Source organism: Leopardus geoffroyi, chromosome C1, assembly GCF_018350155.1.
Source record: "Leopardus geoffroyi isolate Oge1 chromosome C1, O.geoffroyi_Oge1_pat1.0, whole genome shotgun sequence".
NCBI lineage: Eukaryota > Metazoa > Chordata > Mammalia > Carnivora > Felidae > Leopardus > Leopardus geoffroyi.
The window spans coordinates 214815435-214828983 of record NC_059328.1 but is presented as its reverse complement, the minus strand read 5'-3'; the positions used below and the strand labels follow the sequence as shown (position 1 = coordinate 214828983).

The 13549-nt window shown below is 45.7% G+C and overlaps 1 protein-coding gene across 1 annotated transcript in view; it reads right to left on the bottom strand.

Moving 5' to 3' along the window:
• The window catches only part of EFHD1 (EF-hand domain family member D1), a 40228-nt gene continuing 26679 nt past the window's right edge, over positions 1-13549 (bottom strand). Inside the window, 2 exon segments of the mRNA XM_045481744.1 lie at positions 1-1214; positions 9244-9378. Coding sequence (XP_045337700.1) covers positions 1080-1214; positions 9244-9378 — 270 coding nt within the window. The 3' untranslated portion in view covers positions 1-1079.

The window sequence follows — 13549 nt, the reverse complement described above, 5'->3', positions numbered from 1 at the left end:
TGACGGCAAAGTCCACTTGCACGGTTTATTGGAAAAAAGAGGCAGCTGTGAAGTAGAAATGCAGATGTTCCCCTTGTAAAGACAGCAGTTACAAAAGAGAAGTAATAAATACAATGTTAGGAATTCTTTAAAAAAAAAAAAAAATACAACAACCCCCTGGTATTTGTGAGCAATCCCAAGAACACCCAACATATAAAAAGTTGTGCTGGGGGTAAGAACAGCTTCACCTCAACAACTTGGGGCAAAAGTTGGAAACTGGCCAGATGAAGACGGTCATGACTTTTGGGATTTTGGAAGGCTCTGGATTTGTCACTTGGGAATGTAGGGGTCCACGGTAATTTATTTGCATAGTAGGAATTAATAGGGATTCTTCTATGCATTAATATCACTTCTGATTATTCTCTCATTCTTGCAGGTAAGTAGCAGGGTACTTAAGAGTAGGAGGAAATGAGAGGACAAGAATGAAGGGGTGAGGAGGGTGGGGGGGAGGGGTAATGCTAAGTGGACAGGAGAAAGGTGAGAGGAAGGAACGGGACTTCCTACCTGTCCCCTATTTTGCCATCTCAGCAGCATGCACCCCCGCTGCAGAGGGGGCAGGCACTGGTCCAGCCTGGCTTGTCTTAAACCTCGCTGTCATCAAAGCACAGAAGACACCAAAGCAACGGGCAGAATCAGGCTCAGAATGAAAGCAGGGAAGTTGAACAGGAAACCAAGAGGAGGGGGACCCCCAAGGGGAGATGTGCGGAGAAGGGGAGAGGTGAATTCCCTGGGAGAATGGGCAACATTAACATCAGAACCCTGCAGGGACAAGGAAAAAGTGCAAGTTGCTGAGTAGAGGCACGATCTGGCTACAGAGGAAAGAGGGCAGGAAGGAGAAGCACCGGGGAGCAGTTGGCTCATCCCAGGACACTTGGGAGGGGCTCCCACCCAGGGATGAGAGCCACCCCCTGCCACTCCATGAGGCAAAGGAGTTTGCATCGAGTGGTGGGTGTGGAGGCCGGTTGTGGGGGAAGATGCCCAGCCAGCTCTCTTGGGGGCTTCTGTGAGGCACTGTGTGGATGGAGGTCAAGGTTGCCTGACTATGTGCTGAAAGCAGCTTTGAGCTCCCGGAAGGCCGCCTGGCGGAGTCTCCTCTTCTCCTCCTCCTGCTTCCGCTCGTCTTGCTCGGCTTTTAGCTCGGCTTCAAACTTACTGGCACAGGACAAAGCTTGGACCTGCGGACAAAGAGCAAAAGCAAACCACAGACTGAGGGAGGGGAGGAGAAACTTGGAACGACCCATCCGACAGAACTCAGTTGGCTGGAGCCAGGTGACAGGGGAACCTGGTCCTGCCGCAGGGCAGGACCCCCTCGCCCCCTGAGAACCAACACGCCTCTTCACAAGTCTGTTTAAACTACAGCGAGGATACGATCTCTTTATTTGCCGCTGTGTTCTACGCCGCTAGGGTTGCTCTTTCTATTTCTTTTCCAGGATACTCTCTAACATCCCCGCCTAGCCTATTACCCACTTCCACTTTCAACCCTTAATTTCACAATAATATTGTTTTGTTCGACGGGGAGAAAACAAAGACAAAACCAAAATGAACTCCTTGCTGGGATGCTGATTGCAATCGCTTCAGTCTGCCTGTGGCAAAGGAGTACCTTTACAGTAGATCAATCATTCTGAATTTACTTGCAAATATTACACGGTGTTGTTGATGTTGTGAATGGGATTTGGTGCCATTTCTTTTAAGCCTAGTTTATCTTTAAGAATACCGTATCAGATAAATCCATCTTAAAATCATCTCTTCTAGAACTGATTCCTTTTTTCACCCCCCTCAGTGTCTCATCAGTTTGGTAAAAGTCCCAAACACACTGGGTGTGCACGCTATTTTAATAAAGATTGCCAAATTGCTCTCCAAAGTAGCTGTTCCAATTAATTTACACCCCCACCATCATGGAATGTGAGTTCTCATTTCCCCACAACGTCCCCAACGTTTATCAGTAACCTTTTTCCTGTTTGCCAATCTGATAGGCAAAACACATGCACACATACACACACACACACCAAAAAAACACCCTGGCACCTTCTTTTATTTCCTCTTTGGTAAATTACCCATTTCACTGGGGTTTTTCACTTTGCCATTTTTTATATAATTTAGGCGTAGTCCCTTGTTATATATTTTTTGGTTACTCTTAGTCTTCTGATTGTCTGTTAACTTCAAGGTATCTTGGGCCAGGTGAATCTTTAAATTTGGATGTCATCAGAATTTCCAACCACTTCCATCCTGGCTTTTGTCTCTCTCTCTCTTTTGGTGTTTATTTATTTTTGAGAGAGAAAGAGGGCACGAGCGGGGAAGAGACACAAAGAGAGGGAGAGAGACAGAGAATCCAAAGCAGGATCCATGCTGTCAGTGCAGAGCCCGATGTGGGACTCGAACCCATGAACAGTGAGATCGTGACCTGAGCTGGAGTTGCACGCTCGACCTTTGAGCCACCCCATATTATGTCATGTGTAAGGTCTCCTATACCCCAGGGCTCTAAAACCATTTTCCTCTCATACTTTCCTGGTTTTATTTTCCCATTCAGCTCTTAAAGTCACTTACACTGTATTTTAGTGAAGGAATATATATCATTTAAATGACTTTACTTCATTTTCCTAAGTGGAGAGCCAATTGTCTCAACACCTTTTATTGAATAGCCCATTATTTTTCCACTGACTGGAAAGTTATCTTGTTCATGTACTCAATTCCCACATGAAGGGGATCTGTTTTTACTATTTTCTCTCCGATTCCACTGACCTGTTTATTCCTGCACCCGCACTACATTATTTAATATTACCGCTTTAGAAAACCTTGATATTTATGAGGAAAGTATTCCTTCATTATGTTGACTAAGCCCATTGTTTTCATATTTTTAAATGTCTTATTATGAATATTAAACTTCACCAAATGTTCTGAGATGTCTCCCTGAAGGGATCACATTTTTCATATTTGATACCTATGAGATATTTATCTATTTATCTATCTATTTATTTAAAGTTTATTTATTTTGAGACAGTGCACACAGGAGGGGCAGAGAGAGAGACAGAGAGAGAGAATCCCAAGCAGGCTCCTCACTGTTGGCAGGGAGTCTGACACAGCGCTGGATCTCATGAACTGTGAGATCACGACCTGAGCTGAAACCAAGAGTTGGACACTTAACCGAGGGGGCCACCCAGGCGCCCCATGAGATCTTTAAAATTATCCCTGCAGACTGAACATAAATTTCAAATGTTTTAAGATTCCTACAGCTATATTCATTAGATTGATACATTTTTTTTTGATGTGTTTTTATCCGATTGTTATCAGAATCATGCCAGCTTTACAGAACGAATGTGATATAATCTTTTCCAATATGTTTGAACTAGTTTGTGACATTGAAAAAAAAAAAAAAAAGTAGAACATTGAAGAATTAATCCCTAAATTCCCCAGCACTTAACTGTTTGTGGGGAGTTTGGAGTTAACCCTCTAAATGTCTTTACAATTCATCACATTTCCTTCTTCTGTCAAATTTATAGAAAAGCATTACCTTTCCTGTAGTGTTTAAATGATTTTAAACTGAGGTGTCAAACCTCTCACAATTTTTAACTAGCATGTTCCTGGGTCCACCATCTTTTCTCCATTTCTTCTTTTCCCCGTCATAAGCGCCCACATTTGGGTGGCTCTTTGTCTACTCTCTGGTTCACTCAGTCACTTCTCTGCCGTGTTGAGGCTAAGATTTACCACCTCCTACCAGGCTCTTTATTCAGTCCATTCTGGTTGGTAATCCATTACATCCTGTGTAGCAAAATGCAGGTTCTCACATCTCAATGAAAAAATTATAATGTCCCTTTCCTAAATTCTTCCTGCACTGCACAGGGTCCATGTCTGAACATAGGACACCTCTGAAAAATGATGCTTTTTTACTCTTCCTGGATCAGAATCCCTAGGGGTAGGGACTAGGAAATTATGTTTTCCAAATTTCACAGGTATTTCTCCCCCCCCCCCACCCCCACCCCACACCGTCCCCGGGTATTTCTTAGGCATGTGAGGCCCTGCTGAGTTCTCCCCTCCAGCTCCCTACATCAGAATCACCAGAAGACAGATTCAATTGCCTGGAGCAGGGCCCAACTCATGCTGACTCTTATGACCCTCTACCCCCTGACTCAGGTTGCAAATTTGGACCCCAGATCCCCTTGTCTAGCCTGAACCCCTCTCTTCCTCACCTTTATCTTTTTTTCCTTGTTGTCTTATTTTATTCAGGAACTTTATGAGCTGGCTGTTAAATATTAGAAGGTAAATTATATAAATCTATAATTAAATTATATTAGAAGCAAAAGTATTAAGTACTAAAAAGTCATCGCTTCCTGATTTATCTTGCTATATATTTTACTCTATCTGTGCTTTGGAGATTATCTGTTTCCGTTATATCTCTAAGGCAGAAATCCTATATGATAATCTGCTGTGAATCTTCCCAAATCCACACTTAGCAACATCCTGTTGGAAGCTTGAAAGCAAGTGGTGGGGGTTTTACACCTTGGAAACCAACAAATGCTACAAACTAGGCCTTGATTTATTGTTTCACTGACTACCTTTTCCTAAGAAAGTGTTGGGAGATGTTAAAGATGCAGATTAAGCTGAAAAATGTGTAGTGTCTGTAGCTTTTGCATTATGAATAGCTCCAAAGAAATTCAGGGAATATTCTTCCAATATTTGAAAAACTATTATCGAATTCAGCAAGGGAAGTTTCTCACTGAAGAATGAATGAAGTTCTGACATACGTCCCTTTGCTTTTTTTTTAAATATATCTTTTTAATGTTTATTTATTTCTGAGAGAGAGAGAGAGAGAGAGAGAGAGAGAGAGAGTGCGTGTGAGCAGGGGAAGGGCAGAGAGAGAGGGAGACCAGAATCTGACACAGAGCCCGATGCGGGGCCTGAACCCACGAACCATGAGATCACGACCCACTGAGCCACCCAGGCACCCTTTTTTCTTTTTTTAATGTTTATTTTTGAGAGAGAGAGAGTGAGAGTGTGAGTGGGGGAGGGGCAGAGAGAGACACACAGAGAATCCCAAGCAGGCTCTGCACTGCCAATGTGGAGCCCAACATAGGCCTGAAACTCATGAACCTCGAGAAGTCAGACACTTAACCAACTGAGTCACCCAGGTGCCCCTCCCTTTTTCTTTTTTTTTTTTTAACGTTTATTTATTTTTGAGACAGAGAGAGACAGAGCATGAACAGGGGAGGGGCAGAGAGAGAGGGGGACACAGAATCCGAAACAGGCTCCAGGCTCTGAGCTGTCAGCACAGAGCCCGACGCGGGGCTTGAACTCACAGACCGCGAGATCGTGACCTGAGCCCAAGTCGGACGCTTAACCGACCGAGCCACCCAGGCGCCCCTACTTTTTCTTTTAAATCAACTTAAACACAATATCAACCAACATTCACATCGGAACTAGATTCTGCTGTCAGTTGCAACCATAGGCTAGTGACAGATACAGAGCCCAGCAAAAACCCATGAGCCGTTTTTTGAGAATCAATGGACTGTGTGGAATTTGCAACAGAAGAAATGCATACTTTATTATTTATAAATTGTGTGCTACCTATCCCTTAAAACATTTAAATTTATAATAAACTTATGCATACATGTATATGCACACTTTGTTCAAAGAGCCAGTTGTTAAACATTTACCAACAAAACCACTGTCTAAGCCTCAAGGTCCCGTTCCACAGAGTGGGATGCCACCACCTCCCTCCAGAGTGTCCAAGTTCTATGCAGCCAGGAGTGGCCAAGTTCTATACAGAATGACATGAATGAAACCATTTGCAACTAGCATTGTGCCCTTCAAATGAAAGGCCACACCATCCCCATCCTCAAACCATTCCCATTGTTGGCGGGGGGGGGATTGGTGTCCCTGCCTTGATTTTTTTAAACATCATCCAGCCCTCTCTACACAGCTCCACAAACCTTGTGGCATTTTACCATCCACCTCCAAGCAAGCGGTCATAAACACTGAGAATGCTACTTAGTTTGGGATTCATTACCACCTCCAGCCCAGCCCCACTGTCACTACCCTGTGGGATGGGCCCACAGTAGTTCTCCAGACATCTGTGGAAGCCTCCCTGACTCCAGCTCCTCCTCACAGAAGCCCATCCCCAGAGCCAGGTCCTGTCCAGGCCCCCTGAGGGCCCCCAGCGCCTGCAACCGCACTTCCCGAGCCTGGCTGTGGATTGCAAACACCTGCTGAGCTCTTTCCGCTCCACACTTCCTGGGCTGTGCCCTGGAAAATCTCAGCTAGGTGTGGGCAGGGCCTGAGAAGCTGGTGTGCAGGTAATTCCGGTGGCTAGCAGGCTGGGGAGGCCTGACCTTCAGGGGAGACCAGAGCTCCCTGTGTAACGTCATCCGGTGTGGACAGGGACCAGCCTCCAAGTACTCTTTACCCTCCGTGCCTCGGAGCCTTTGCTTTTGCTGTTCCCACGGCAGGAACGCCCTCCCTTCCTTGATTACAAGGTGAATCCCCATTCTTCTCTGAACATCTGTCGCAAATGTCAGCTCCTTTATGGCCCTCTCCGAGATCTGAGTGATGATTCCCTACATTCGTCATTCGTGCAAACGTTTATTGAAGGCGATTATGTGCCAGGCTCTGTAATTACAAAGATAACACACCCACTCCACCTTTGAGTCTGGGTTGAGGAGGCAGCCATACAACAAGTTCAAAAACTTATGTTGTTATGCTTCTAATCTTTTCTGCTACTTATAAAAATAATGCACACGCATTATAAAACATTCCAAAACTAAAAAATAAGTCCCTCAGACATAACTATTACCAGTACTTTGGTATGTAATTACCCAGGTTGTATTGAATATTTAATAAAATTGAGTTTCATTTTAAAAACTTTTTAATGTTATTGTTTGTTTTTTTTTTTAATTTTAATGTTTATTTATTTTTGAGAGAGAGACAGAGACAGACCATGAGCAGGGGAGGGGCAGAGAGAGAGGGAGACACAGAATCCGAAGCAGGCTCTAGGCTCCGAGCTGTCAGCACAGAGCCCAACGCGGGGCTTGAACCCACGAATTGTGAGATCATGACCTAAGCTGAAGTTGAACGCTTAACCAACTGAGCCACCCAGGTGCCCCAATGTTTATTTTTTTTTGAGAGAGAGAGCGAGAGAGAGAGCGAGAGCGGGCAGGGGAGGGGCAAAGAGAAAGACACACACAGAATCTGAAGCAGGCCCCAGGCTCCCATCAAAACTGAGTTTCAAACATAATGTTTTGGGGCACCTGGATGGCTCAGTCAGTTAAGTTTCTGGATCTTGCCTTCACCTCACATCACGATCTCATGTTTCATGAGTTCGAGCCCCGCGTGGGTCTCTGTGGTAACACCTTGGAGCCTGGAACCTGCTTCAGATTCTGTGTCTCCCTCTCTCTCTGCCCCTCTCCCTCTCATGCTCTGTCTCTCTCTGTCTCAAAAATAAAACTTAGCCCCGAACTGCTCTCCAATAAGCTGGGATGATCTGTACTATTACCAAAGGTGTCTGAGAATGTCCTGAACAGATAAATTATTATTTTTTTGGATGTTTATTTTTTTTTTTTGATGTTTATTTTTTTTGGGGGGGGGGGCAGGGTAGAGAGAAAGAGAGGCACAGAATCCGAGGCAGGCTCCAGGCTCCGAGCTGTCAGCACAGAGCCCGACACGGGGCTCGAACTCATGAACCACGAGATCATGACCTGAGCCGAAGTTGGACACTTAACCAACTGAGTCACCCAGGCTCCCTGTGCAGACTTTAATAAGAACATTTGGTATGCTGTGCTACAGGAGTGGGTTGAAGAGTGTCGTGCTAATAAACTTGGGTCTCAATCTTAGGTCCCTGCCCAAGGTATCACAAAAGATCAGCAAGTATTGACTCAGGTGATGAAATGGAGAGGACCCATCCCTCCAGAAGTGACCTATCCCTCTTCTCTATTCTCTCTCTCTCAAGGCTGAGAGTTTGTTTTCCTCACTAGACTGTGTGTCCTAGGGAGGGCACAAGCTTTGTCTACGACCTCCTTGTAAAGGAGCTATATTTTCAGAGCTTAACGTGCTGGGCCTTGCCAGAGCTGGCTGAATCAACGTGAAGTCATGAAGGAAGGGCCAAACCACATCCAATTCTGGAGTGGTTGGCCTGTCCCGGAAGTTATCAGACGATGACGGGAGGACTGCAGGTGTTAGGAGTCCATCGTGATTCACAGTTTATATATTGACAGAAAGATGACTGAACCTGTCTCTAAGCAGCATCACAGAGAAGTAAGAACAGAGTCCTATTTAGGGGCCAGAGTGGTCGGGATGTGTTGCCGGGGACACGTTGTCTCTGGGCAAACTCCTAGAATAAGCCAACGCTCACCAAAAGGCTGGCTTCTATCTGGAATGGCTGGGGGTCCCAATAGCTCATATCATGTATCGAGTGCCAGGTACTTGCTGAACACTTTACATACGTGAATTCATGTAGCCTCATGGCAAACTAGTATTGCCTCCATTGTACAGATGAGAGAACTGGGGCCAAGGGTAAGTAAGTGGAGGAGGCAGAATCTGAACCCAGGCAGCCCTACCCGCTGCACTCCCCTGCTCTGGTTGACAGGGGATGTGGAGGGCTCTCTGCTTTCTCTTTCTGCAGGTGTGCTCTGTGGAGATGAAAACGACAGCACCCAGCCAGGGGTAGGGTCTCCATACATGTTTGATGACTCTGTGAACGTGTGCATGAGTGGAAGCACCTGGAAAGGCTCTGGGGCCATGCACCGGAGATTGCTTCCCAACTCCCAACCACTGTCAACGGAGCAAACACCGGTTCATTTCGGAACGGGCCACTGAGGCTTCCTCCTCTGACCCCAGCGTTCATTTACACACAGGTGTTTAAGTTGCAAGCGTGGAGGCATCTGCTCAAGTAATTCAACTGGGGCTTGGGGTAGAGAGGAGCTCTTTAGGAAGGTCTGGCCAAGCACTGATCTAGGAATGCCGTGCCAGCAAGCCATTTGAATCAGAACCCAGGATGGAACGCATTTACCGTGTGATTGTTTTTCCATTTTGCTTTTAATTTTCAGATCGTGTGCAGACACGTTCATTCCCCTTCAATCACACATGACAGGCAGACTTATTAAGCTATTGCTGTTCTGACTGTTCTGAGCGAGTGGATGAGGTAGTCACGGCGGGGAAGCCCATGTCGGGTAGAGTGAAGGGAGAAAGAATGGTCCTGCACAAGAAGGAGTCACCTACCTTGGCTTCAAAGAAGTCCTTGGCACCTTTCACGCCCTCCTGGGCCACGTCGATCTCAGAGAGCTTTGCCAGCGCCATCAGCCCGCTGTCTTCCTGTAGCTCTCCCGCTGCGGCCTTGTGGAATATGAGTAGGAACTGTAGGAAAGGGTTGAGTAGAGTCCGGGTCAACCTCACTGAGACTTACGGCGGTCCCCTCCAGCCCAAGGGAAAGTCATGCCCGCCAAGCCTACGAAAAGGGTGCAAACGTGTGCGTGTGACCAATTATTTTTTCCCTTATCACACTGTCTGAAATCAACACATGCTCATTTTCCACAGGAATGTAGGGAAATGGGTACCTTCACATCCAGTGGAAGGGAAGGCAGACCGATTCAAATTTTTTGGAGGCCAGTTTGGAAATATTTACCAAAAAATAAAATGCTTCCAACCATCAATTCCACTGCTGGGCATCTGTCCCTCAGAAACATTTGCACAATAGTTTAAGAAGCATTGTCTATAAAAGCAAAAATCACTGGCAATGTCTTAGTTTGTGGCCATGAAAGAAAAAAAAAAAGTCCAATAGACCTATATACACTATTTCTTAAACCTAAATAATTGCCAATGTTTTTAGTCATCCATATTTTGTTTGTGTCCCCTTTTTGCATTAGATTACTCTTGCTTTTTTTTCCTTTTAAAGATTTTTTTAACTTATTTTTTTTAATGTTTATTTTTGAGAGAGAGAGAGAGAGAGAGATGGAGCGCGAGCAGGGGAGGGACAGACAGAGAGGGAGACACAGAATCTGAAGCAGGCTCCAGGCTCTGAGCCGTCAGCACAGCGCCTGATGCAGGGCTCAAACTCATGAACAGTGAGATCATGACCTGAACTGAAGTCGGACGCTTAACCGACTGAGCCACCCTGGTGCCCCTAAAGATTTTATTTTTTAAGTAATCTCTACACCCAGCGTGGGGCTTGAACTCATGACCCCGAGATCGAGTTGCATGCTGTACTGACTGAACCAGCCAGGCACCTCTCCCAAGTGTTTTCTAAAAGATCTTTACAGAACTTGGTATATTTCAAATACTTCCACTCTCACTTACCTTTTCATTGTGTTTATGATCATTTTTGACTTTCAAAAATTGTATGTATTATTTTTAAGACACAGAGAGACAGAGTGTGAGCGGGGGAGGGGCAGAGAGAGAGGGAGACACAGACTCTGAAGCAGGTTCCAGGCTCTGAGCTGTCAGCCCAGAGCCCAACGCAGAGCTTGAACTCATGAACCGCGAGATCATGACCTGAGCCAAAGTCGGACGCTTACTCGACTGAGCCACCCAGGCGCCCCCTCAAAAATTGTATATACATTATCAGTCTTTTTCTTCTCTCTCTCCAGTGCACCCGTGTTATGCGTAGAGAAACCTTTCTCGCCATCAAGGTTACAGAATCACCTGTATTTTCGTCTATCGCTTTTATGACTCCTTTTTTGTTAAACGTGTAAATATTTAATCTCTGAAATTTATTCTGATCTATCCTGTGAGGTTGATCATTAACCCTATTTTCTTCCAAATGGTTAGTTAGGAATCTCCATGTCATTTATTGAATAATCCATTCTTTTCCTGCAGGTTCCAAATGTGGCCTAAATGCATTAATCTTTAAAGCCAATTTGTACCAGGGCCTCCACAGGATATATTTTTAAATGAATAAATAAGCCAAGCTGAAATGGCAGGTCCCCCTTCTTCCAGACTTTCTCCCCCAAAGCGATTTTAGGCCTTTTACTTCTTTAAAGAATTCTGGCCAATTTGTTCGTCAAACAACCGCTGCCCAAACTTCGAGAATTTAGTTTTCCAAGTCAGCACAGAAAGGAGCTTCTCCAGGTTTTTAGGTGCTATGTAAAACACATCTGTCTACAGGGAATTTTGAGTTTTCAGGGTATCTTTCATGACCATCCCCTCTAAAGAATGGCTTCCCCAAGGGAAAAGAACATTACCTAAAGTAGACTGAGAGGTCAAACAACATCAACAGGCTTTCCAAATTCCAACCAGGGTATCTTTTCCTGCCAAGACTCTTAATCCCTAGAGGAAAGTGTGTTTCATTAAGTGGGAGTCTCGGCTGTCGCCGCCGCCCCAAAATGCCTTGCTAATGAACCTTCCTTTGTGATTCCTGTTTCAGGGCTCCCGACTCCACTGTGGACTTTGCCCAACGCAAAGCAAGGGAGGAAGCAAGAAGCTCAAAGATCCGTGGCTTTGTGGAGGCTGCCTGCCGTCAGCTTGGCTCCACAGAAGTGCCACGTTCATCCACCTGCAGCTTCAAACTCTCTCACTAGAGGCCGGCAGAGACTCAGTTTCCTGCGGGCTTATGGGAGCCAGGATACTGCCTCCAAGTCTTGGAAACCAAGCGTATTGGAGGTGAGGCTCCCAAGAGTAGGATGGAAGGCAAGGGGGCTTGGGGGGACGGTCGTGGTCGGGCTCTCCCGGCAGAGAAGGTGGCAGCAAAGACACCAGCACTTGCACACGTGAGCCATGTGCAGAGGGCAGAAGTGAAACACCTGTCCCTCAGCACCCTGCCCACCCTTAAAATATGGACAGCGGTTACAGAACACTCCCGCCTCCCCCACCCCTGGCCCCTTAAGGCAAATACAAAACAGGTAGCCCTCCACACCGTGAGGGCAGCTCAAGAAAGATGAGCCTCACCCCCCGGCCTCGCAGCCATGCCAGTGACCGTGGTGGGGGTCTCCTCGTCCCCGAGAGTCATTTTTCCCATATCTACTGGTGTTTACAGAAGGGCTTAAAGTATTCCTCAGGGATCTTTGCTCACTCTCACTCTGCAGGCTCCCAGATGACCAAGAGCAGCCCTGTCATAACTTAGGGGTCTCTGCCCCAGCCAGTTGAAGGAAAAAAAAAAAAAAAAAAAAATCCGACCCAACCTGAAAATGTTCAGCCTCCCGTGAAGCATGCCAGGCATTCCCTTTCCATTTTATGATAACCACCAACTCCTGAATGACAATTTCTCCGACTGCCCAGCCTTGTTTGTCTTCCTATTTATAGTCCACAAAGACTGGTATGTTGTGGAGAATTGGAAAGTGTCCTAGCTGTGACTATGAGCAAAGAGGGGAGGGGGGAGAGGAGAAGGAGAAAACAAAGAAACAGAGAGAGAACTAACAAAGCCGAAAACAAGCGATTTCAGACACAAGCTATCAAATGCTTCTGGTAAATGTAAAGAATTCTTTTTATAAATACATATTTTTTTATTTTTTTTAAGTGTTTATTTATTTTTGAGAGACACAGAGAGTGAGCAGGGGAGGGACAGAAAGAGAGAGGGAGACACAGAACCCGAAGCAGGTACCAGGCTCTGAGCTGTCAGCACGGAGCCTGACATGGGGCTCAAACTCACAAATCGTGAGATCATGACCTGAGCCGAAACCAAGAGTTGGATGCTTAACTGACTGAACCACTCAGGTGCCCCAAATTTAAGAAATTTAAAAGAAAAAAATTTTTTTTAAGTAAATCCTACCCCCAACATGGGGCTTAAACTCATGACCCTGAGATCAAGAATCTCATGCCCTACTAACTGAGCCAGCCAGGCGCCCCTAAATTTAAAGAAATTTTTAGGGGCATCTGGGCGGCTCAATTGGCTAAGCATCCAACTTCAGCTCGGGTCATGATCTCGCAGTTCATGGGTTCGAGCCCCACATCAGGCTCTGTGCTGACAGCTCAGAGCCTGGAGCCTGCTTCGCATTGTGTGTCTCCTTCTCTCTCTGCCCCTCCACCGCTCACACTCTTGTCTCTCTCTCAAAAATAAATAAAAGTTTTTTTTTTTAAATTTGTTTTAAATTAAAAAAAAAGAAATTTTTAATTCCATGTCTCTTGGGATGTAAACACCTCCCTGTATTAGTTAGCATTCTAAGATTGCAAGTGACAGAAACAGACATGTTGGCTTAAGCAAAAAGGAGGTATTTGTCATATAAAAAGGATGTCCCAGTCTGTGGAGGGTGCAACTCTTGACCTCAGGGTTGTGAGTTCAAGCCTCATGTTGGGTGCAGAGATTACTTAAAAATAAAATCTGAAAAGAAAAGACAAGAAAAAAAAGGAAAGAAAGTGAAAGGAAATAAAAGAAAACAAGATGTCCCAAGGGCAAAACGCACTAGCCCAGAAGAGGCCTGGGACTGGGAGAGACAATGCCCTCAAGGTTGGAAGCAACATCCCCTCTAGCTTCGTGTCTGGTCCACGTGGTGGGAATGGCTACCCCACCTAGACTTATTCTTGCAGGAATAGCCACCTGCAGAACCAGTTTGTAGTACTTCACCCCGTTTTCAAATTCCCAGGATGGGGGGCACCT